Raw genomic sequence first — 26731 nt, 5'->3', positions numbered from 1 at the left:
GCTGAACCATTTAAACTGCCTTGTCCCATCAACCTGCATCCGGACCACAGCCGTCCATCTCTCCCATCCATGTACCAACCAAACTTCTCTTATTGAAATCAAAATGGCATCCACCACTTGCTCAGGCAGCTCAATCCACACTGTAGTTTCGAGGATTATTCCTGTTTCCCGACATTCAACAAAAGTTTAAATCTGTTTTATATATTTATTTATCTATTTGGCAATCAAATACGGAGTAGGGCCTTCTGACCCTTTGAGCCACACTGCCTCTGCAACCCTCACCAATCCCAAAAATGCTGATCATCATCATGGGACAATTTACAGTGAGCAATGAACCCGCCCGGTATGTCTTTGGACACTGGGAGGAAACTGGAGAACCTGGGGAAAACTCATGCGTTCCATGGGGAGGATGGACAGCAACTCCTTACAGATGACACTGGAATTGAACTCTGAACTCTGAACAGCGATGCGCTAACTGCTACATTACCATGGCAATTTATCCCACTAATTGGTGAACGATGATGTGTGCAGACTCCCCCAACTCCCTGGAGATTGCCCCACCACTGAAATGAGTCGAGGGACGTTGAATCTCCTCCGGGTCGTATCCAGAATGGGGTCAGTGGGCAGATCAGTTCTGCAACCCAACTCCAGGAAGTTGTCACTCCTCCACCGGACTCCATGACGATACAGGACCGTAGAGCGGTCTGAGTGACCGTGGGGAGACCTCTCTGGGAGATGGGGTTCTGTGTCCATGCTAGGGCACTCTGAAGAGATTCAGGTTGTATTGTGACATGCCCCAAAAATAACCGAGCCCCACTGATGTAAACTCTGACCCTACTGTTTAACCAGCCTGGGTACTTCCCTGAGCAGTGTAACTGTGGAACGACCGTCTCGGGAATCTTCCATCCTCCAGAACTGTTAAATGTGAGAACTGCTTGTTTTCAGCTTATGTTTGGGTTATTGTTGAAGAGATGAGGAGAAACATGTGCCATCCAAATAGGATGGTCGGATTAAGGGGAGGTTTCTCTGGTGAGGGACACTAAGGTTGGGCTTGGAGCTTTTGTTCGAGAGGAGGCGAAGAGAGAAGGCATTGGGGAGAACTGGCCATAGCATACGATCCGGTGGGAGACACGGTTGTTCGAGATGGATTGCAAGCAACATTCGGAAGATGGTGTGTATTTTCACGTTGACCGAAGGCCCAGCATGTGAGTGACAGAGAAGTTCCAGATGAGCTACAACTGGTGCACATTTGACTGTTTAATTAGAATGGGCCCTTTTCTTTTTGTTATTCTTTACTAACCCTTTTTTAGAATTCCTTTAATCACATGCAGTGTACTGTCTGTTATTTTGTGGTATTAATTTGTAATAGGGTAACAGATTACACAGCATCCACACAAACAGGGAGTTTGGGGTGGGCTTGTGCCTCAATTTCACAAGTTTGTCTTCCCTACACTTACGCAGCCTAGGAAACCAGGGTGTTTCATGTAGGGAAGATATTTTACATCTCACCATTCCATCTTAAGCCAAGAAATTATGCCATATGTTCTCTAGTACCTCACCCAAGTTTCCACTCTTCACATAGAAGTCAGTGTGAAGGACCTGCTCTATACTCTCATGTGGGTCTTGACTATATGCTGATCAGAAGGGGAACATAAATGATTTATCCATTCCCAAACAGCGGAACTCCAAACTAACAGGAGGAACTTGTTATCCACTCCCCTACCAATTATCTGATCACTCAGTACAGCAAAAAGATTGAACCCAAGGGTTTTTATGTCTGCGAAGGTCAGCATCACATTGTGTTGTGAAGTCGTCTTTTTCAAAATCCATCATAATACTGTTTGATGAATGGTCTCAGCCCCGAAACGGTGACTGTTTACTTCCCTCCATAGATACTGCCTGACCTGCTGAGTTCCTCCAGCATTTTGTGAGTGTTGCTCTAAAGCTTTCTTGTTTTTCATTTATTTTACTTCAGCAAGATTGATGCGGTAGTAGGGATAAACAAACCACCAATGTGCTGTACCACAGTGGGTTCGTTCTGCAGTTCCCATGGAGCACATTCTTAACCTTGATCTTACCACAGGAAAGAGAGACAAAAAGAAAGCCCTGAGCGGCAAGCTGAAACTTGTCCTCAAAGAGAAGAAATAAAATCAGGAGGGAAAAAAAAATCAACGCTGCATAATTTAGCACAAACTTTTAAACCCAAAAAATGAACAGGAATAAACAATAGCTCTAAAAAATTACATGCATGTGCTGCTAACTATCCCACACTTCATCTTCTTGCTTCTGAACAGTAAAAAAAAATCACCTCTGGTTACAAATTCTACATAATTATTTCAGAAATCTAGATCCATAGTTCCTGGACTAACCAATAATTTAGTGACTTCAGCATCGATATTTGCTGAAGAACACAAAGCAGAAGTAAAAATGTGGTTGGAGAGCAGTAATCAAACAAGACACAGTAGATATTATACAGCAATAGCAAAATATAAAGATCGATTAACGTCCTACCAACTTGAAGATTTCAAGCTTTATAAAGCTATATTCTTACTGGTAGAGACATTCTATGACAGATACCATAGCATCTGTCATGCACCTGGCATCAGGGTTGTTATTAGGCTGATCTACATCTCCACCCACTAACCCATCCCTCCACATCTCCACCCACTAACCCATCCCTCCACATCTCCCACCACCAGTACTTTATCATTTCCTGTCAGCCACCTTACATCAGAATGCTGCTTCTGGATTTCAGTTCGGCATTCAATACTATTGTCCCACAGACCTTGGTGAACAAACTCCTACTCCTCAGTCTAAATACACCTCTGTGCAACTGGGGGTGTTGGACTTCCTAACCAACAGATCTCAGGTAGTCAGGATGCACAACTGATCCTCCCTCTCCATCAACCTCAACATGGCTGCCCCCCCCCCCCCAGGGCAGTGTGCTGAGCCCACTGCTGTACACTCTGCTCACACACGACTGCCCGGGCAAACACCCGAGTAATCACATTGTCAAGTTCACCGACGACACGACAGTGGTGGGGCTCATCACCAACAACAATGAGGCTACCTAGAGGGGAGGTGAAAGAACTCGAGGGCTGGTGTCAGACAAAACCTCTTCCTCAATGGCAACAAGACAAGGGAGATAGTTATCAATTTCAGGAGAACTCGCACCACTCACACCCCTCTGTATATTGGCGGCACAGCAATGGAAATTGTGAGTTTCAAACTCCTGGAATGCACATCGCACACAACCTCTCCTGGTCCCAGAACACACTCCACACAATCAGGAAAGCTCACCAATGCCTCTACTTTCTGAGGAGGCTGAAGAGAGCTGGACTTTGTACATCTATACTCACGTCATTCTACAAATGTGCAGCAGACAGCATCCTAAAATGCTGCATCATTGCACGGTACAGAAATTGCACTGTGACAGATAGGAAGACTCTACAGAGGGTAGTCAAAACTACCCAATCAATACATCACTGGCAACCAGCCCACCCACCAGCAAGGACATACATACAGAAAGGAGCCAGTAACAACATGAATGATTACACCCACCTTGCTCATGGACTGTTTGTCCCACTCCCATCAGGGAGGAGGTTACACAGCATCCAAACCAGGACCACCAGACTCAAAAACAGTTACTTTCCCCAAGCAGTAAGGCTGATCAACACTTCCACCCACTAACCCACCACCACCAGTACCTTATCATATCCTGTCAGCCACCTTATGTACATACAGACACTCTTGTGCCTGGCATCACTTTATGAACATACAAGTTCATATTTATTGTGTTTTTATTATTGTTTTCTTTATCTTATTGTGTTTTTTGTGCTGCATTGGATCTGGAGTAACAATTATTTTGTTCTCCTTTACACTCGTGGACTGGAAATGACTTTAACAATCATGAATCTATGATGAAACACTGGTTATTGCAGGTATGAAATAGACCTATAGGTCTATTGCATTGAGCAAATCACTAAAGATCATTGTAATCAAAACCACCTTGTAAATTGTTCTCATGAAAGATCTACACTTGAAATATGACGTTGGAGAAACAAGGTATTGCAGATGTTGGAGTCCTGATGCAGGGTCTCAACCCAAAACACCAAGATTTCCTCCCCCAACACCATACAGAGGCTGCTCAACAGATGGAGTTCCTCCAGCAGATTGTTGCTTGAAATACAACCTTTACATTCCTCTTTCATACTTATCTAGGCCAAATTTTTATCCCTTTCATTTTTTTATATATACAACTTTGACATTTACACCATTAAGGTATCATTTTAAATGTAACATTTCATACAAAACAGAGTAACTTAACTTTTATTTAAAGGGGAACAGTAAATTTTCTGGCCTTTGGATGCTAGATCTAAACTGAATGACAATCATTTGGGAATTTTTTTTCTTTACTCTGACTGTGGGAAATGATGCTGGCTGGGCCTCAACTTGCCTGCTTGGAGAGCAACTTGAGTCTCCGGGGTAATTAGAAAAGAGCTGATTAAGACTATGCAATACCGGTAGTTTTATCTTCACTGCTGAAGAGATGCTTTGATAGTGTACTTGTTGATTCCACGTTTTCCAAGATATAAAATGGCATGGGAGTAGGAAGAGGAGAAGACCCTTGTCACACTGAGCTGATCAATTCAGTCAGAAAGTTGGCATGAATATTGCAAAATCATCTTGTGGGCTATTGGCAAACCACACCTCCATAACTTAAAAAGCTATTAGGTAAATTGTGACTGTTGTGACTTTTATAACAACTAATAGCCTTTTAAGCAAATTGCTAATGAAGGGAAAGCCTTAAATATCATGCAGAAGATGTTTTGCTATACAATCCACAAGTCAGATGTCTTAGTGCCAAGATGTTTTGTTTTTGAATAAACACATTTCTCCCAGGCACAGTAAGACCTGGTGGGGTACAACTTCACCAAAGCCAACATCTCCACAGTGCCTTTTTCAACTAATAACATTGCATATGCAGGCTAAATTGTGAGTGCCAGCTGACACTTCAACTACGGATGGCAACAATATTAAGCAAAGAGGCAAAGTCAAAGTAAACAGATCTTGATATAAATTCATCAGAATCAGGTTTATTACCACCAGCATGTGATGTGAAATTCATTAACTTAGCAGCAGCAGTACAATGCAATACATGGTAATATATAAAGAAAAATAAATTACTGTAAATATATATATTTATTAAAGATTCAAATAGTGCAAAAACAGAAGTAATATGCATTTAAAAAGTGAGGTAGTATTCATGGGTTCAATGTCCATTTAGGAATCGGATGGCAGAGGGGAAGAAGCTATTTCTGAATCATTGAGTGTGTGCCTTCAGGCTTCTGTGCCTCCTTCGTGATGGTAACGAGGAGAAGAGGGCATATCCTGGGTGATGGGGATCCTTAATAATGGACATCGCCTTTCTGAGGCACCGCTCCTTGAAGATGTCTTGGATACTATGGAGGCTAGTACCCAAGATGGAGATGACTAATTTTACAACTTTCTGTAGTTTCTTACGGTCCTGTGCAGTAGTCTCCCACCCCCCCCCCCCCACCCACACCCCATACCAGACAGTGATGCAGCCTGTCAGAATACTCTCCATGGTACATCTATGAAAGTTTGAGTGCCTTAAATGACAAACCAAATCTCTTCAAATTCCTAATGAGATATAGCCACTGTCTTGCCTTCTTTATAGCTGCATCGATATGTTGGGACCAGTTAGATCCCCAGAGATCTTAAGGCCTGGGAACTTAAAATTGCTCACTCTCTCCACTTCCAATCCCTCTATGAGGACTGGTTCACGTTCCCTCGTTTTACCCTTCATGAAGTCCACAATCAGCTCTTTCATCTTACTGACAATGAGTGCAAGGTTATTGCTGCGACACCACTCAACTAACTGGTATATCTCACTCCTCTATGCCCTCTTGTCTCCATCTGAGATTCTGACAATGGTTGCATCATCAGCAAATTTAAAGATGGTATTTGAGCTATACCTAGCCACAGAGTCATGGTTACTGAGGGAGTAGAGCAGTGGGCAAAGCACATACCCGAGGTGCGCCAGTGTCGATTGTCAGTAAAGAGGAGATATTATCACCAATCTGCACAGACTGTGGTCTTCCGGTTAGGAAGTCAAGGATCTAATTGCAGATCATCTGACCCATTTCCCACTGGATCTGCCAACCAAACCGCTCTCCTGAATTGTGCCAGCTAATTCCTAACCATCAGTCCCAAACCTCCTCAAATTCCAGACTCTCCTCCACCCTGAATGATACAGTTTGCTCTGAATGCTACACCACTGCAAATGTGCTGGCAATCATGTGTTACTAAATATCTCAGTGGTGGATACTTGAATAAAATGTTAATTGGCCTATCATGAATCAACAGACTTCAGGTGCCTTTACAGGCACTGACCAAATTTTAAGTAAGAGGGCTCCTGTAAATGGTGAAAAACTAGAAGCAGTGAAGATTTAGGAGTCCGTGTAAATAGATTAGAGTACCATGGACAGGTGCAGAAGTCAAGTCAAGTCAAGTCGCTTTTTATTGTCATTTCGACCATAAACTGCTGGTACAGTGCACAGTAAAAATGAAACAACATTCCTCCAGGACCCTGGTGCTACATGAAACAACACAAAACTACACTAGACTATGTGAAACAACTCAAGGCTACACTAGACTATGTAAAACAACACAAAAACTACACTAGACTACAGACCTACACAGAACTACATAAAGTGCACAAAACAGTGCAGGGCAATACAATAATTAATTAATTAATAAAATAATTAATAAACAAGACAATAGGCACAGTAGAGGACAAATTACAATATAATAACAAATTATGTAGATGTCAGTCTAGTCTCTGGGTATTGAGGAGTCTGATAGCTTGGGGGAAGAAACTGTTGCACAGTCTGGTCGTGAGAGCCCAAATGCTTCGGTACCTTTTGCCAGATGGCAGGAGGGAGAAGAGTTTGTATGAGGGGTGCGTGGGGTCCTTCACAATGCTGTTTGCTTTGCGGGTGCAGCGTGGATCTATGTGTTTCCTTCTTCCTATACTTCTATCCCAATTGAGCCTGAGGTTGGCAGCTGGAGTACTTTGCAGTTTTGGTGCCTGTGTATCTGTGCATGATACATTTGTACGGCTGCACTCCATTAATCCTACTTTTTGGTTTAAAATGTTTTTTCTATTATTTATCAACAATATTATTCCATCAGCAATGGATATCCACTAGTTTCAGGAGAGGTGTAGTGCTCACTGCAGCAGATTTAAAATTCACAGGAGAATTGCAAATCAACTTAGACCCAAAGAGATTGGCAATACTGCATTATGAGATATTTCTGCTTCAGGGATAACTTCACTCAACTTAATTTTCCCAACAGTGAACTAACTACTGTATTCCCACAACTTATGAACTCTTCATCTCATGCTCTCGATATTTATTGTTTATTTATTTAGAAACATAGAAAACCTACAGCACAATACAGGCCTGAGATCCCGCAGAACCCTCTCAAAGCCGAAGCCGTTCAGGGTGTCCACCCACTTATTACCTCCTTCTTAGAACAGGGCGTCCTGGTCCCCTGCCTCTCGCCCTGTAATACCCCGATCTTAGCAGTGCCAAAGCCCGGATGCCCCGAGTGGTGCCTCGTGCAAGATTTAAGGGCAATTAATGACATAATCGCTCCCCTGCATGCCGCCGTCCCCAACCCCGCAACCATTCTGGGCCAAATACCCACCGCTGCACGATGGTTCACTATTATAGATTTTCAACACGCCTTCTTCTCCATACCCTTACATGAGGATTCGCGCTACTTATTCGCCTTCACCTTCCAGGGTCGCCAATACACCTGGACCTGACTTCCCCAGGGCTTCAGGGACTCCCCCACTGTTTTCTCACAGACCCTTTGGGGCCAACTGAAGGACCTCACCTTCCCCAAAAACTCAGCACTCATCCAGTACGTTGATGACCTGCTTTTGGCTAGCGACACTCAGCACGCCAGTGAGGAGGACACAAACCATCTCCTCCACGCCCTACATTCCCTGGGATACGTGATTCCTCCGACAAAGGTGAAACAAACTCAGACACAGGTGAAGTTTTTAGGTGTCCTGCTTAGTGCCGCAGATCAAGCACTTACGGCTGACAGAACTCGACCCATAACCCAGACACCCCCTCCACAGACTCCAAAGCAAATGCATAAATTCCTTGGGCTAGTGAACTCTTGCAGGCAGTGGATCCCTAATGCTGCATGTCTGACTAAGCTGCTCACCCCTTTAGCCTCTCCAAAGGCCCCCCCTCCCTTGATAATGGACGAGCACCAATCGGCCGCTTTTAACTCTCTTAAGGCCTCCCTTTCTGCCACACCTGCACTGGGTCGGCCACTGTATGACAGGCCTTTTCAGCTCTACGTTTCCATTGTCGATTTATGTGCAACAGCTATTCTCACCCAGACACATGGGGACCAGCGGCATCCGGTTGCCTATTATTCAGCGCCACTGGACCCGGTAGCCCAGGGATACCCCCCGTGCACTCAAATTCTTCCTGCCATTTACCTTATGGTCACCGCAGCATCCAACTTAACCCTACATCAACCAGTGACGGTCTACTCTTCCCATGCGGTAACTGCCCTCCTAACCACACACCAAACTCAACATCTCACTCAGGCGAGACTCAGCCGCTATGAGATTGCTGTTCTCCATAATCCGTTGCTGACGTTCACCTATTGTACTACACTTAACCCTGCTACCTTTGTGGATCACCCGCCCGATCTTCTATCCGAGCCTCCCCACTCCTGCGTAGAGCGAAACCACTTCCTCATTTCTCCGCAGCCAGACCTCCAGGACACTGAGTTCGACAATCCGGACCTGATACCTTTTGTGGATGGTTCGTCCTCTGTCTCCCCGGACGGTGTCCGGCAATCAGGCTATGCCATTGTGACCCCACACACCACCCTGGAGGCGGCAGCCTTCCACCCACCAGCCTCGGCCCAACAGGCTGAGCTTTTCCCCCTCACTCGCGCATGCATCCTTGCCTCGGGTCAGACAGCCAATATTTACACGGATTCACGCTATGCATTTGGGGTCACTCACGATTTTGGCATACTATGGGCGCTGCGCATACTATGGGGCTTCCAAACGTCGGCTGGCAAAAGCATTGCCAACAGTCCCTACATTGACAATTTGTTCAAAGCCATCCAGCTCCCCGGTAAGCTTGCTATTATAAAATGTGCCGCCCACTTATCCGATGACTCTCCCGTTAGTAAAGGCATTGCCAGAGCAGACCTGGCAGCCAAGCGAGCCACCTCCTCTAAAACAATAACTGTGGATTCGGCCCCATGCCTTCTGCCTGCCTGGCAGCCGGTTGATAGCCTGGTAAGTGGTAACTATTTCCAAAACGTGCACAAACGACTGTATGGCACTACAACCATCATTTGCTATCCCCACCCCGCCAGTGTCTCCTCGCTCTTTACCGTTTTTCCGCACTGAGATCGTGCCGATCAACCCTTCCGATGTGCCCCCGCCAGCAAAACATTGCCTGAGGGAAAGAGGGTGGAACTCACCTATGACTCTTCCACGGCCCCTGTCACGGACTGCCTATTTCCCCCGTCCATCAGTAAGCGGTCAAATCATGGACTCCTTCCGCGGATGAGAAAAGATCTCTGGTGGGAGGGGAATCCCAAACCCCCGAAGGGTGACCGAGTATATGAGAACTGCTACTTCGGAACAGGGTGGGGATGTTCAGACGTGTATGTCTCGAATGACGTCACCTGCCTCTCCAAGCCCCGTAGGAAAAGGGAGTGTCACCCCACCAAGGACCCCTTAGGGATCTCTTGCTCTTGCCATGAGACAAAGTGCCAGCCCCTGGCCAAGGGGGTGCAACTTCTTTGTGGGGAGGGGAACCGCACCCACCTCCGAGTCAATGATCAGGTATTCCTACGACCTGAATATCGCAGGGGTGCCAAACGAGTGTACGCCTCTGCCAGTATAGCAGAATGGAGTGATGCCATACACCTAAAGGGTAAGGGTTGCACTGAGACCATGTATACCCTCCCGGGGTATTTTTTCTTCTATAACGGCATTGCCACCAACTTCCTGGAGTACCCATACCCTTCCTCGGTGGCCTATGGCACCCTCCTCCCTACTGCGGTCCCTTGCCCCGGAACTTGGGGTCCCTCACACCTGGGAGGTACAAGAGAGAGGTCTCCCAGGAATTTTGTGCAGATTACCAAGTCCTGACCACCCTAACCGCAGGTCAGGTGGCCGGATACAGGGCAGCTGGCTTTTTCTCTTTGGGGACATCAGGAGCCACTATGGCGGCCCACAATCGGAACTATCTGGCCTGTGATCTCATGAGCCTTGGGAACGCCACCAGGGGAGCATTGAGACTCATAACTGACAGCCTTAACCAACTGCGGCTCTTCTCCATGCAAAACCGCTATGCACTTGATTACCTCCTCGCCAGGGAGGGTGGGCTCTGTGCTATCGTAAAGGACAAATGCATAATGGGGCTAGACGATGCTACTGCCAACATAACGCGGTATAGGAACAAAATAGATGAACAGTTAGGATCCATCAAGGAAGGAACAGGTTGGGCAGGATGGGAGGACTGGGGACTAAGTGCGTGGAAGGACTGGTTGATCAATGGGGCTATTTACACGTTGACAGCTATTATAGGGATTTTTTTTCTATATCGCCATTGTCAGATGTGTTCTGAACCACATGATGGCCTCGTTAGGGGACCTACTGTCGGCTAAGCCACTGATGGAAGTACGGGCAACTGTCAAGGCCACTGAACTCCTCGAACCTGCACCAGAGGATTTTCACGATATTGATGAGTGATCACAGGAGGGAATGAGAATGTGAAGAGGGTAAGGGGTACCTGTAGAAGGGATGGGCGAGGGGTAAGTGTAGCAAACTATGTAGACAGGACCAGGGAGAGGATACGTCATTGGGGAAGTGTAGGAGAACAGGGAAGAGGTAGCTAAATTAAGGTGCCAGACAGCATGTGGCCACCACAAAGAAGAGGAACCTTGCGACCACAAGACGATGTGTTCGGCAAAGTATTTTCAGTTATATACCTATTTCGAGTGTTTTGCTTGCGTCCATACCCATTCCAAGAATTACGCTTGCGTCAATGCTTATTCCGAGTATTTTGCGTGCTTAGCTATGCAATAGCCAATCAATTGATGGATTTGAATCGGGAACCATATTTGCGAATGTAGTACCCTGCTTTTGGGTATAAGTATGACCTTTGTAAACCGACAAATTGGGAGTTGGCTACCTTACGCCCGAAGTGCGTGGGGCTGCGAACTCCTCACTGAATAAAAACTGTTTCAGAGGTAATTTCGTGTCTCTGGTGTTTTTCCTCAACTGAGCAGGTTAATAATTTCAGGTTGACAGGCCCTTCGGCCCACAAAGCTGTGCTGAACATGTCCTTACCTGAGAAATTACCTAGGGTTACCCATAGCCCTCTATTTTTCCTGAGCTCCATGTACCTATCCAGGAGTCTCTTAAAGGAACCTATCGTATCCACCTCCACCACTGTCGCCAGCAGCCCATTCCACACACTCACCACTCACAGCGTAAAAAAAAACTTACCCCTGATATCTCCTCTATACCTACTTCCAAGCACCTTAAAACTGTGCCCTCTCGTGCTAGCCATTTCAACCCTGGGAAAAAACCTCTGACTATCCACACGATCAATGCCTCTCATCATCTTATACACCTCTGTCAGGTCACCTCTCATCCTCTGTCGCTCCAAGGAAAAAAGGCCGAGTTCACTCAACTTATTCTCATAAAGCATGCTCCCCAATCCAGGGAACATCCTTGTAAATCTCCTCTGCACCCTTTCTATGGTTTCCACATCCTTCCTGTAGTGAGGCTACCAGAACTGAGCACAGTACTCCAAGTGGGGTCTGACCAGGGTCCTATATAGCTGCAAAATTACCTCTCAGCTCCTTTATTATTATTTTGTTTGTCTTTCTGTATTTGCACAATTTGTTATATCTTGCATGCTAGTTGTATGTCTATCTTGTGTGTGGAGTTTTTTTGTTGATTCTATTGTGTTGCTTCGTATTTACTGTGAAAACCCGCAAGAAAATGAATCTCAATATGGTTGCAGATACCATATGTACTTTGATAATAAATTTACTTTGAACTTTGAGAAACAAGTACATTTTTAAGTCTTTAAGATTGTCTCTTTATGCCCACCTATTACAGCAACACAGCTTCATTTTTAACTGCAATTCAAGTGCCAAACACTTCAGTGTACACTGCAACTGCAACTGAAGCTGGTGTAAAACATCCAGATGAATCTGACAATACCCTAGGGCAGATCACAGGTCAACTAAACAAGCACATGATCTTTACTTTGTATGGTGGCACATACACGATCACCTGATGATGGAGTTATCAAAACATGCAATGCTTTACAGCAAGATGACACTGAAGCTGGGATCAAAACATAGTTTAAATGAAGGGATTAGAGAAGCATTTTGAAAGGAAAATATAAAAGGGTACAAAGAAGGGGTGGAGAAATGAGATCAGAAAAGACATTTGGAATTGAAGTAGTAGTTGTGGCAAAAATAATATTGGCCCAATGATCTCCTTCTGTGCTGTAAATCCTATTAAAATATCTATGATTCACAAAGAGCACCTCCACTCTATTCCCAAAGCAGAAATTCCCAGTGGCCAAACATTTTAATTCCGATTTCCATTCCCGTTCCGACAAAACAGTCCACAGCCTCCTCTCATGCCAACCTCAGGACGGAGGAGCAACACCTTCTATTCTGTCTGGGTAGCCTTCAACTGATAACATGAATATCTATTTCTCCTTCCAGTAAAAAAAATCCCTCCCCTCTTCTTCTATTCCTCACTCTGGCCTCTTACCTCTTCCCACCTACCTATCACCTCCCCCAACACCCCTTCTTCTTCTTCCCTGACTCCCATTATCCACTCTCCTCTCGTCAGATTCCTTCTTTTCCAGCCCATTACAGTTCCCACCCACCTGGCTTCACTATCACTTTCTCTCTATTCTCCTTCCCCTCCCCCCACCTTTTTTATACTGGCACCTTCCCCCTTCCTTTTCAGTCCTGATGAAGGGTCTCCACCCAAAACATTGACTGTTTATTCATTTCCATAGATGCTGCCTGACCGGCTGAGCTCTCCCAGCATTCTGCATGTTACTTTGGATTTCCAAAGAACAGAGTGATCTAGGAATAATGGTGCATAGTTCCCTGAAAGTGGAATCTCATGTGGATAGGGTGGTGAAGAAAGCTTTTGGTATGTTGGCCTTTATAAATCAGAGCATTGAGTATAGGAGTTGGGATGTAATGTTAAAATTGTACAAGGCATTGGTAAGGCCAAATTTGGAGTACTGTGTACAGTTCTGGTCACTGAATTATAGGAAAGATGTCAACAAAATAGAGAGAGTACAGAGGAGATTTACTAGAGTGTTACCTGGGTTTCAGCACCTAAGTTACAGGGAAAGGTTGAACAAGTTAGGTCTTTATTCTTTGGAGCGTAGATGGTTGAGGTGGGGACTTGATAGAGGTATTTAAAATTATGAGGGGGATAGATAGAGTTGATGTGGATAGGCTTTTTCCATTGAGAGTAGGGGAGATTCAAACAAGAGGACATGAGTTGAGAGTTAGGGGGCAAAAGTTTAAGGGTAACACACAAGGGGGAATTTCTTTACTCAGAGAGTGGTAGCTGTGTGGAACGAGCTTCCAGTAGAAGTGGTAGAGGCAGGTTCAGTATTGTCATTTAAAGTAAAATTGGATAGGTATACAGACAGGAAAGGAATGGAGGGTTATGGGCTGAGTGAGAGTCAGTGGGACTAGGTGAGAGTAAGCATTCGGCACGGACTAGAAGGGCCGAGATGGCCTGTTTCCGTGCTGTAATTGTTATATGGTTATGTTTACGATTCCCATTATCCTGAGTATCAGTGACATACTTACTGTGACCTACAATTACATTTACAAACAAATGCCAATGTCAATCAGGGCAACATATCCCTAAATACACTAACTTCAGCTTTAATTCCAATGTTGGAATTATGGAAATATTAGATATGTTGTCCAAATGGCCTGGTTTCAGGATGTTAGATCTACATGATGAAGCTCAAAATGTTTTTTCCCAAAAATTCTCCATTCAGGCAGAATGTTCAAAAATTCATAGCATTAACTTCAAAGCACAGAACTTCTATAGTTTTCCAGATATTCTTGCCACTTTTATAACAGATTTTAAAAAATGGTGTTAAGGGATAAGGTGCTACCACAATGTAGCACCTTTACACAGCTCATAGACTATAAACCCACACAAATCACATAGGAACTATAGCATAATTGTACACTATTTGTACAAGAGATATAACAGTTAAAGCCCGATTCTGCTGGATCTAATCTATATATGTATCTTGCTTTAAAGTCTATCAGCATAGTTGCTCTTTCATTCCTAACCATTGATCCTTTCCTGGATCACCTTGCCTTCACTTTCAAAACCCTCCTCAAACTCCTGCTCAATTGTTCCATAATTCTTTTTCTTTTGTAAATGTCTTTCCTTCACAATGTAATATGCTGATGCCTTCTTGTTTTATATGGAAAATCTTAAAAAGATCCCAATTGATGTGATGTTAAATAAGATCCATAAATAGTAAACAGTATTTAATCACCCGCAACTAAAGAGGTAAGCGTGCAGTTAAAAAAAAAAATTAGGAAACATTATAATGAACACGAATGTTGTTTGCAGAATCTCAGATGGCAATAAGAAAGCATATTAGAGCAAAATAAACAGGCTAGTCGAGTAGCGTCACAACAACAATCTCATACTCAACATTAGCAAGACCAAGGAACTGATTGCGGACTTCAGAAAAGGGAAGTTGGGAGAATCCTCGTTGAGGGGTCAGCAGTGGAAAGATTGAGCCGTTTCAAGTTCCTGGTGTCAACATCTCGGAGGATCTCAAAATAGATAGTATATGATCAGCCATGATCTCAAAATGGCGGTGCAGGCTCGAAGGGCCGAATGGTCTACTTCTGCACCTATTGTCTATCTATCCTGGGCCTACCATATTGATGCAACCATGAAGAAGGTGTGCGAGCAGCTATACTTCATTAAGAGCTTGAGGAGATTTGGTATGGCACCAAAGACTAGCAAATTTCTACAGATGTACGGATGAGAGCATTCTAACTGGTTGCATTCTGGCAAGGAGGTGTCAATGCACAGGACTGCAAGGCGTCTCAGAGAGCTGTAGAGTCACCCAACTCGATCACGAGCACAAGTGTCATCATCATTAGGGAATCTTCAAAAAGCCATGTCTCAAAGAGACAGAATCCATTATTAAGGACCCTTGCCATCCAAGACATGCCCTCTTCTAATTACTACCATCAGGCAGTAGGTACAGGAGCCTGAAGACCCACACTCAAACATTCTAAGAACAGCTTCTTCTCCTCTACTATCAGATTTCTGAATGGTTCATTAACCCATGAATACTACCTCACTATTTTTGTGCATTATTTATTTACTTTTATTGCAACTTATGCCTCCAGTGTACAGCTGCTACAGTAAAACAAATTTCATGACTAATGTCGGTGACAATAAGCCTGATTATTATGTAATAAGCTAGTTGCAATTTGAAAGTTCAATTATATTTCCCACATTTACAGTTGGACTACTTTATAACGTGATGAATTAACACCAGCGAAAAACAAATAACAAACTTCTTCTGCAACTTGTAAAGTCTCCATGACAATTATTGATTAATGGTGGTCAGGAGGTGGAAACACCAATTTAAAGAAATACCACTTTGTTGTTTTCGAAACTGCTCTATTAATCTCAGCTGATTTTAAAAGGCATTGCCGTTACAAAGAAATGTTTGAGGGCCAAGTTATATTCTTGGGGGCGCCAGTGGCAATGGTGTTTTGTGCAGTCAGAGAAACCAATGTTCGTGATATTCTGACCATGAAAAGACAGAAAAAAATTTAAAAGCTCCATCAATTCAGACAGTAGCTTTCTACTCAGGCTAGAAATTCTCCAAGGAATGAACACTGTTTGCAAACAGGGTCAAAGTCCAGCATCTCAGTGCTTTATTCTTTTTACTCTTTTTAACTTGAGAAATGGGCCCAGACAGATTTATACTGCTGAGAAAAGTAAGCCACTAAATCCCTCATGATTTACTAGAAGACCAAGCTCCGAATCTGCAAATCATTACAGGTACAGAGCAAAGCATGAACACAGTGCATCTGAAATTAAATTTTAAAGTGCTGTATGCACCCAGCAAGCCAATAAGCATGCAAAACTCAGGGTCTTTTGGGACTTTTCTGTGGGCTGTAATCTTAATGACCTATCAAGCTCTTGGCAAAGGCCAATAAAAAGAAGTGAGGTGTATGCGGAGTGGCCATTGCTCGAGTGAACAGTGCAAGAGTGGACAGGCATTGGCTCAACCAGCTTGGGTGAGAACAGGCAGAAGCTCTAAGTTCTAGTATGTTTATTTTTCTCTTTCTTTGTCTATTAAGTACATAGATGTGATGAGAATGGGTCCAGGGTTAGTGGTATGTTCTTCATGCGAAATATGGGAATGCTGGGAGACCTCCAGTCTTCCTGATAACTACATCTGCACAAAGTTCATTTAGCTGCAGCTCCTTAGAGACTACATTAAGGAACTGAAACGGCAGCTGGTTGACCTTAGGCTCATATGGGAGAATGAGGAAGTGACAGATAGTTTCAGGGAGGTAGTCATTCCCAACTCCTTGCAGAATGCAGTTATCTGTCAGGAGAGGGAAAGGGGATAGATAGCCGGTGCAGAGTACCCTGTAACCGTTCCCCTCAATAAGTATAGCACTTTGGATACTGTTGGGGCAACAACCTACCAGGAGAAGCCACAGTGACCAGATCTCTGACACGGAGTCTGGCTCTGTAGCTCAAAAGGGAAAGGGGGCAGAAGGGGAGTGCAATAGAGATAAGGGAGTTCATAGTTAGAGGAGCAGACAGGCAATTCTGTGGACGTGAAAGAGACCTGGATGGTATGTTGCCTCCCAGGTGCCAGGGTCAGGGATATCTTGGAATAGGTCCACAGCATTCTAAAGGGAGAGAGTGGATAGCCGGAAGTCATGGTACATATCGGCACCAATGACATTAAGTAGAAAAAGGGAAGAGGTCCTTAAGAGAATATAGGAAGTTAGGTAGAAAGCTGAAAAGCAGAACTTCCAAGCTACTAATCTCTGGATTGCTGCCTGTGCCACGTGCCAGTGAGGATTAGTTGCAGATTAATGTGTGGTTGAGGAATTGGTGTAGGGTTCAGAGTTTCAGATTTCTGGATCACTGGGATCTCTTCTGGGGAAGGCATGATCTGTACCAAAAAAAACAACTTGCACCCAACCTGAGAGGGGGGGGCCATTATCTTTGTAGGCAGACTTATCAGAGTTGCTGGGGAGGGTTTAAACTAATTGGGCAGGGGGAAGGGAACTGGAATGATAGGGCTGAGAATAGGGCGGTTGGTATACAAGTAGATAATAGGGAAAAATGGCAGTCAGTGGGATGAGTTGAAGTGTAACATGGGGGCAAAATTGAAAAGGGTGATGAATACAGGACTGAGGGTGTTAGATTTCAATACATGCAGTATACTGAATAAGGTAGATAACGTTGTAGCACCCTTCGAGATTGGTAAGTAAGACGTTGTGGGTATCACTGAATCATTGCTGAAAGAATATCATAGTTAGGAGCTTAACCTGCAAGGATACACACTGTTTCAAAAGGACAGGCAGGTAAGCAAAGGGGGTGGTGTGATAATAATATGATAGAATTCACCCTGCAGTTTGAGAGGAAAAGCTAGAGTCAGATGTATCAGTATTACAGTGAAGAAAAGGGAATTACCGACACAAGTGAGAGCAGTTGGGCAAAGTTGATTGGAAGTGGACACTAGCAGGGTAATGGCAGAACTGCAATGGATGGAGTTTCAGGGAGCAATTTGGAGGACACAGAATAGATACAGAGATGAAGAAGTATTCTAAAAGGAGGAGGCAACCGTGACTGATAAGGGAAGTTAAATATAGTATAAAAACAAAAGAGAAGGCACATGATATAGCAAAAATTGCTGGGAAGTGTTTAGAAACCAAGATTAGGCAACTAAAAAGCCATAGAGAGAAAAGATAAAATATAAAGGTAAGCCGGTCAATAATATAACAGGGGATACCAGAAGTTTTTTTCAGATATATCAAGAGTAAAAGAAAGGTGAGAACTGCTGGAAAGGTAGCAATGGGGCCAAAGAAATGGCAGACGAACTTAAGTATTTTGCGTCAGTCTTCACTGTGGAAACAGTAGCAGTATGCCAGAAATTCGAGTCTCAGGGGCCAGAAGTGAGCGCGGTGCTATTACTAAGGTGAAGGTGTTTGGGAAGCTGAAAGGTCTGAAGATAGTTAATTCACCCAGACCTGATGGACTACACCCAGGGTTCTAAAAGAGGTAGCTGAAGAAATTGTGGAGGCATTAAAGATTCAAAGTACATTTACTATCAAAGTATGTATGCAGTATACAGCCTTGAGATTCATCTTCCCACAGATAGCCATGAAACAAAGAAACACCATGAAACCCATTCAAAGAAACCATCAACCACCAAACGTGCAAATAAAAGAACAAATTATGCAAACGACAAAAAACTAGTGAAAAACACAGAATATAAAACATCAAACCATAAAGTCAGTGAAACAGTCTAGGAACGTTCTGTTTAGTTCAGTTCAGTTCAATTCAATTTGGTGCTGTGTAGCTCATTGACTGCAGGCCACAGAGCCAGTCCATCCCAATCAAAATCACACAAAATAGCAATTAAAGAAAAGGAGTAACCAGAAACCCATTATAACATAAACTACAGAGTCCAATCCACAAACCGGGTCGATTAAACCTTGCCCAAGATCAAAGACTCAAGCAACATTGTCCGGCAGCATCAAGCAAGAGGGAGAGAGAGAGAAACTGGTCAAATGCATCTTATCTTCCTCTGGGAACAGCGAACAGCGAGCGGTGAGCAAGAGAGACAGGTCAAATGCAGACATATGGTGCTGAACACCTGCTCGTCTTCCAATCTCATCCTTGTTGATTTCAAGCTTGCTCAATGCTTTAATGGCAAGCAGTGGAGTTGATCCAGCCTTCTTGTCCTCCAGGCTGCACACGCTGCTCGAAACCTCACTGAACTCCCTCAGAGACAGCAAAGTGCCAGATTGCTCAATCAGCCCAAAAACACACCATCAAAATGTAAATCACAGCATCCAATAGTAGCAGAATCGTATTTGAAAGAAGAACTAAAAGAAGCAGTTTTGTGAACTGAATGAAGGGTGTCACCTATGGTCGCATTGTTCACTGATGACTTGAAAGTAATGATCTTTCAAGAATCACTAGGTTCTGGAATGGTTCCTGAGGACTGGAAAAGTGCAAATTTCACTCTATTCTTTAAGGGAGGGAGGCAGAAGAAAGGAAATTATAGGCCAGTTAGCCTGACTTCATTGGTTGGGAAGATGTTGGAGTCCATTATCAAGAATGAGGTTTCAGAATACTTGGAAACACACAATAAAATAGGCCAAAGTCAACTCGGTCTCCTTAAGGGGAAATCTTGCCTGACAAATCTGTTCAAATTCTTTGAGGAAATAACAGGTGGAATAGACAAAGGAGAGTCAGTGGAAGTTGTTTACTTGGATTTTCATAAGGACTTTAACAAGGTGCCACAAATGAGGCTGCTTAACAAGAACTCATGGGATGACAGGAAAGATTACTAGCATAGGCAGAAGATTGGCAGACTGACAGGAAGCAAAAAGTAGGAATAAAGCGCACTTTTTCTGGTTGGCTGCCAGTGACTAGAGGTGTGCCATTGAGGACGGTGTTGGGACTGCTTCTTTTCATATTATATGTCAATAATTTGGATGACAGAATTGATGGTTTTCTAGTCAGGTTTGCAGACGATATGAAGATAGGTGAAGCGCCAGGTACTGATGAGGAAGCAGGGAGCCTGCAGAAGGACTTGGGGGAATAGGCAAAGAAGTGGCAAATGGAACGTAGCATAGGGAAGTGTATGGTCATGCACTTTGATAGAAAGAAAAAAAGGTGTAGAATATTTTCTGAGCAGGGAGAAAATTCAAAAATCAGAGGTGCAAAGGGACTTGGGAGTCCTCGAGCAGGATTTCCTAAAGGTTAATTTGCAGGTTGAGTTGGTAGTAAGGAAAGCAAATGCATTAATTTCAAGAGGACTAGAATACAATGAGGGAGGATCTCTCTGAAACATATCAAATATTTAAAGGCCTAGATAGAGTGGATGTGGAGAGGATGTTTCCTATAGCGAGGGAAGTCTAGGACCAGAGAGAACAGACTTGGAATAGAGGGACATCCCTTTAGAACAGAGATGAGGAGGAATTTCTTTAGTCAAAAGGTAGTGAATCTGTGGAAATCATTGCAACAGATGTCTGTGAAGACCACGTCTTTGGGTATATTTAAAGTGGAGGTTGATATTTTCTTGATTAGTCAGGGCATCAAAGGTTACAGAGAGAATGCAGAAGAATGGAACTGAACGGGATAATAAATCAGCCATGATGGAATGGTGGAGCAGACGCAAAGAGACAAATGGCCTAATTCTGCTCCCATGGCTTTATGGTATTAAAGGTGACAGGTGGGGAGGATATTAGACTGGACATATTAAAGGAATGTATTACAGTGGATTTCGGTTAATTGGGCAATCCGTTAACTGGGACAGCCACTTATTAGGGACAACTCTTAAAGAACAAAAACAAATTGAGAAAATAGTTGGGATTCCCTTTGTTTTATTTGGGAAATTATCTCGTTTAATTGGGGCAGGAGATAGTCAGTCACATGCAGTTGTGTGGCTGTTAGACATTACACTGGACACCAATTCAAAAAGCAGTGATTTTTGATCATTTTGGGTTTTTTAAAAAATATTAACAAAATTTTTTTGAGACTCTTGCCATCAAAAGATGACACTAGTCGAAAAAATACCCTACTGGACCAAATTAAAAGCCATCCACCCAACACCACTCATCATCAGCTGGCAAAGATAACTGGAGCACTGAAATCTACAATAGCACGCTTGATACATCTGCAAGATAAAACTGTGAGAAAGAATGGGCATTATACGAGGGACAACAGGGAACATCCCATAATCGAAAGCATGAAGCTAAGCATCCAGATGTTGAAGTGGCCCTCAATCAATGGTTTTCCATTGTAACTGGACGAGGTGTACGTGTCAGTGGATCTATGTTAAAAAAGTCAGAAGAGCTAGCTATGAAGCTAGGTCATGAAGACTTTAAAGCAACAGATGGTTAGTTCAAACACGAGGAAATCTGCAGATGCTGGAAATTCAAACACCACACACAAAACGCCGGTGGAACACAGCAGGCCAGGCAGCATCTATAAGGAGAAGCACTGTTGACGTTTCGGGCCGAGACCCTTCGTCAGGACTAACTGAAAGGAAAGATACTAAGAGATGGCTAGTGGTCTCAATGGAAATATTGCACCAAATTATACTCAAAAAAGCATTCAGCAAGAAAGGTAGTGCTGGTGCTGTAAGTTCAGAAACATGGAAATCTATAAAACATCCAGAGACAAGCAGATGATCCAAACATCCTTTTTATTTTACTGAAGGCTGTCATAAAAACATATTGCACATATAATCAGCAATGTGTGCCACAGTGGTGAACCAACAACAACATCCCAAGGTGCTTCAGGAACTGTCAAACAAAATTTGACACTTATTCACAGGAGGTGACATAGCCAGAGGACAAAAACCTTACCAAGAGTAAGGTCACATAGGAGAGATGTTCAGGGAGGGAAAACAAGAACTAATAGCAGTGGCAAGGGAAATGCATGGCTGTCAATTTCTTTCCCTCCAACATCAGATTTCTGAATGTTCACCACCCATAAACACCACATTATTCCTTTTTATATACTATTATTAAATTTTGTAATCTATATTAACTTTTAAGTCTGTGGGTTGTATGGCTGCCACAAAACAAATCTTCAGTCAATGATAATAAATCAAATTCTGATTCTGCAGTTGAAGCAATGCATATATCTTGGTGCACCAGCAGAGCAGTATTCCCCAGGGAATATGTCAGCACCATATGCAAGCCCAGAGTACCAGAAAGGAAGCTGGTTGAATAACAGGAAGTGTTCGCTTAGCAGAAGGCCAACTGTATTGTGTTTGACTGCAGACTGTTGCAACATTCATAGAGTCAGGGACTTGGACTATGTTTTTTGTGTGTGTGAGACTGTATTTTACTGCTATCTTATATGTGCCATCCGTGCCATGTGCTGTGTATGACTGTTAGTACTGTGTTTTGCACCTTGGTCTTAGAATAATAGTTTTGTTTGACTGTATTCATAGGTATTCATGTTTGGTTGAATGACAATTAAACTTGAACTTGAAACAGGACCTGGGGTTGATGGATATTGCTCTAATGTAGAAAAGTTGTGCTCAGCCCACTTGATAAATACTTAATACTCAGGCCTAAAAAGCACAGCATCAAAAATTTGCTGCTGATACAAAAATAAATGTTGTAATAAATAACATGGTGGACTGCAAGATTTTTAAAAAACACTTTTTTGATAGACAAATAAGCAAATAACTGCAGATAAGCCTGCATGACCAAACAAGGAATGGGCACATACACATGATGAAAAAATGCTGAACAGCGTGGGTGAATAAAAACATCCAGGTGTGAATCAGAATCTGGTTTAGTATCATTGGCATACGTCAAGAAATTTGTTATTTTGCAGCAACAGTACTTTGCAATATATAATAAAAGCTATACAGTAAGTATGAATAAAAAAAGAAAATTAAGTTAAATAAGCAGTGCAAAAGGAGAGGGAAAATATACTGAGGTAGTGTTCATGGGTTCATTGTTCATTCAGAAATCTGATGACAGAGGGGAAGAGGTTGTTCCTGAAATGTTGAATGTGTGTCTTCAGGCTCCTGTAACTCCTCGACATCACCTTTTGAAGGGGTCATGGATGCTAGAGAAACTAATGGCCATGATAGAGATGGCTGAGTTTACTACTTTCTGCGGCTATTTCTGATCTTGTGCATTGGCCCTCCGTACAAGACGCTGATACAACCAGTTAAGATGCTCTCCACATTACAGCCATAGAAATTTGCTTGAGTCTTTGGTGCCATACCAATTATCCTCAAACTCCTAATGAAATATCGCTACTGTCGTGCTTCCTATGTATGTTGGGAGCAGGAAGATCCTCAGAGATGTTGACACGCAGAAACTTGAAACTGCTCACTCTTTCCACTTCTGATCCCTCAATGAGGACTGGTGTGTGTTCCCTCAACTTCCCTTTCCTGAAATCCACCAATAAGTTATCTGGTTTTACTGACATGGAATGTGACACCACTCAACCAGCTCTATGCTTTCTCATCACCATTTGAAATTCTGCCAACAATTGCGTTGTTGACAAATTTATAGATGGCGTGGGAGCTGTGCCTAGCCACACAACCGTGGGTGTAGAGAGAGTAGAATAGTGGGCTAAGCATGCATCCTTGAGGTGCGCCAGTGTTGATTGTCAGTGAGGAGGAGATGTTATTTCTGATCTGCAAAGACTGTGATCTCCTGGTGAGGAAGTCAAGGATCCAGTTTCAGAGAGAGGTACAGAGGCCCAGATTTTGGAACTTGTTGATTAGAACTGGGGGCATGATTGGATTGAACTCTGAACTGTAGTTAATAAACAGCAGCCTGACATAGGTATTACTATTGTCCAGGTGATCCAAGGACAAATGGAGAGCCAGTGAGATTGCATATGCTGTCAACCTAAATTTGCAACAGGCAAATTTCAACAGGTCCTTGCTTAGGCATGAGTTGATTCTAGCCATGACCAACCTCTCAAAGCACTTCATCACAGTAGATATGAGTGCCACTAAGTAATAGTTGTTAAGGCAGCTCACACTGCTCTTCCTGGGCACTGGTATATTTATTGCCCTTTTGAAGCAGGTGGGAACCTCCGAATGCAGCAGTGAGAGCTTGAAAATGTCCTTAAACAACCCTGTTACTTGGTTGGCACAGGCTTTCAGATCCCACCAGGTACACCATCAGGGCCTGCAAAGGTTCACCCTCATGTAAGGTGTTCTGACATCAGCCTCTGAGACAGAGATCACAGGCCACCAGGTACTGCAGGGATTTGCAAAAATGCAGTTTGATTCTCCCTTTCAATGTGTGTATGAAAGGTTCTGAGCTCATGTGGAAGTGAAGCATCACAGCCATTCATGATGTTAGGTTTCACTTTATAGAAAACAATCGCCTGCATACCCTGCCAGAACTGACGTGTATTTGATTCTGTCTCTAACCTCAATCAGATTTGTTTCTTCACCCTTAAAATAGCATTCCACAGGTCATACCTGGACTTCCTGTATATTTTCTGGGTCACAGTCTTGAATGCCACAGTTCTAGCCCTCAGCAGACCTGAATCATCCACGGTTTTGGTTTGGGTACGTCTGGCACGTTCTCAAACACAGGTCTTGATGAAGTTGGTGGCAACTGTGATGTATTCATTCAGACTTAATGATGAATACTTGAATATTGTCCAGTTCATTGACTCAAAGCACTCCTGTAAGCACTTGATCCTCACCACTAATGCTATGATCTTTAGTCTCTGCCTATGCGCTGGGAGTAGAAGTACAACCAGATGGTCAGACTTTCAAAGTGTGGGCTTGGGATGGCTCGGTAAGCATTCCTGATGTTGGTATAACAGTGGTCAAGCATGTCGGCTCCTCTGGTTCCTCGAGTGAAATATGCTGATGGTAGTTGTTCAGAGACTTCTTCAAGCTTGCCTGGTTGAAATCTCCCACAATGATAGATAGGGAAGGCATCAGGGTTTGCTGTTTTATGCCTGCTGATTACATTGCTCAGCTCCTCCAGTGCCTGCCAGATGTTGGCCCGAGGTGGAATGGACATGGCTACCAGGATGATGGTGGAAAACTCCCTCGCCAGATGAAATATAGGGCATTTGACAGCTAGATGTTCCAAATTCTAAATAATTGCAAATTAGCAATTCCATTTAAAGCATGAATGCAAGTAATTAAAGTCACATTAGGATTTCACAACTAGCGGAAGAGAATACAGTAGCAAAGAGGTAACAATAAATCTCGACAAACCAGCGACTGGGTCAAAGTTCTAGCATTCAGTGGGTGACCAGTTTCACTACCCAGATCTAGACAGGCCACTACAGCCATGGGCTCCACGAGAATTGAAAAATACAAAAAATTTCAATAATAAATCTGAGAAGTGAAAATTTCAGAGATCACTAAAATGTTGTTTTTCGATATGAATAGGGATGAACCATTTGTCTCGTTGAATCAACATATAGGGACTATCAACTTTAAGAGTTTCTATTGAAATGAGAAGTATGAGATGAATGCCTTTCAAGTGTTGTAACAGAGAATGTCATGCTTAATGAAATAGTTAAAGCAGCTTTAGTTTATTAGCTGGTTTATATTAGGTATCAAACCACAAACAAGAGAAAATCTGCAGATGCTGGAAATCTGAGCAACACACAAAATGCTGGAGGAACTCAGCATTTTGTGTGTGTTGCTTGTATTAGGTATGTTACTCGCAAATTTGAACAATCAAGTGGAATGCAATAAACGCAAATTTGCTTCGGTACAGTATGTAGCAACACACCAAAAAGCTGAAGAACCCACTGAGCTCCTCCACCTTTTGGTGCAGGTTTCAGCATCTGCATTCTCTGATGTCTGCAAAGTATGCAGTCCATTTGACAGAATTTTGACTGAACAAAAAAAGTCATATTTTATTACACGTGGATAACCTCTCATGCAGACCTATTCAGCAGCACACCCCTTAGATTTTTTCAAAATATAAAAATGGAATCTTATGATGCTATGACGAACAGCTGAATCCACAAATCAGAACCAGAGGTTTGCGGCTACACTTCGTATATAGGCAGATCCTCGGGCTATTTGGACCAATCAGCATAAGACATAAACTGTCTCCATGGAGACATGGGCCTCGATCTCAGGCTGGTTCGCAGCAGTTAAATACTTTCAGCTAGCTCTCGTTTAATGATATAAAAAATAAACATTTGAACTCACCTTGTAGCTCTTTGCGTTCATTTTGCTTAGCTTGGTGATCTTTCAGTAAGCGGGACAACATACTGCAGACAAATTGTTGAAGAGAAGGAGCTCTGCTCCGTCTCAAACAGGAATTTGCCCCAGATCTCGCGAGAGCACTGGCAGCGTTCACGTGAACAGTGTGGCGTGGCATTGGCTGCCGACTCGGCGAATGGAGGGCTGGAGTGATGAAGGTTGCGCGTCTCACATACATAACATATAAGTATCTGGAGAGGGGGGAAAAAAACAATGCTGCGGGATGGGGATGGGGGTCGCTGGGTTTTCATAGCATTTGCTCCCAATTCATTCATTTTCAGATTAATTTATTTACCAAATGTACAATGAAATACCACGTTTACGTTAACAACCAACGCAACCAAATGATGTGATGGAGGCAGCCCTCAAGTGCAAACATAGCACGGGCATAATGTGCGTAAAAACAACACGAAACACAACATGCAACAAAATAACATCAAAACAACACCCATCCCACCCTCTCACATATACATACATATCTTTGGCCTTCAGCAGACTTGTTGATTTGCGGACATTAGCAGATTTCTGGGCTTCTGATGCACTGTGGGCTTCAATCGGTATCGACCCCAGGACTCGCTGATAATGAT

The 26731-nt window shown here is 43.3% G+C and overlaps 1 protein-coding gene across 1 annotated transcript in view; it reads right to left on the bottom strand.

The window, feature by feature from the left end:
• bloc1s1 (biogenesis of lysosomal organelles complex-1, subunit 1) overlaps nucleotides 1-26222 on the bottom strand; it is a 114291-nt gene extending 88069 nt beyond the window's left edge. The window contains exon 1 of the mRNA XM_073071055.1: nucleotides 26091-26222. Within this exon, the coding sequence (XP_072927156.1) occupies nucleotides 26091-26151 (61 nt within the window). The 5' untranslated portion in view covers nucleotides 26152-26222. The remainder of the gene's footprint in view (nucleotides 1-26090) is intronic.
• Between the last annotated feature and the right edge of the window lie 509 nt (nucleotides 26223-26731).

Source organism: Hemitrygon akajei, chromosome 18, assembly GCF_048418815.1.
Source record: "Hemitrygon akajei chromosome 18, sHemAka1.3, whole genome shotgun sequence".
NCBI classification, from domain to species: Eukaryota; Metazoa; Chordata; class Chondrichthyes; order Myliobatiformes; family Dasyatidae; genus Hemitrygon; species Hemitrygon akajei.
This window is presented reverse-complemented; position numbering and strand designations above follow the sequence as displayed.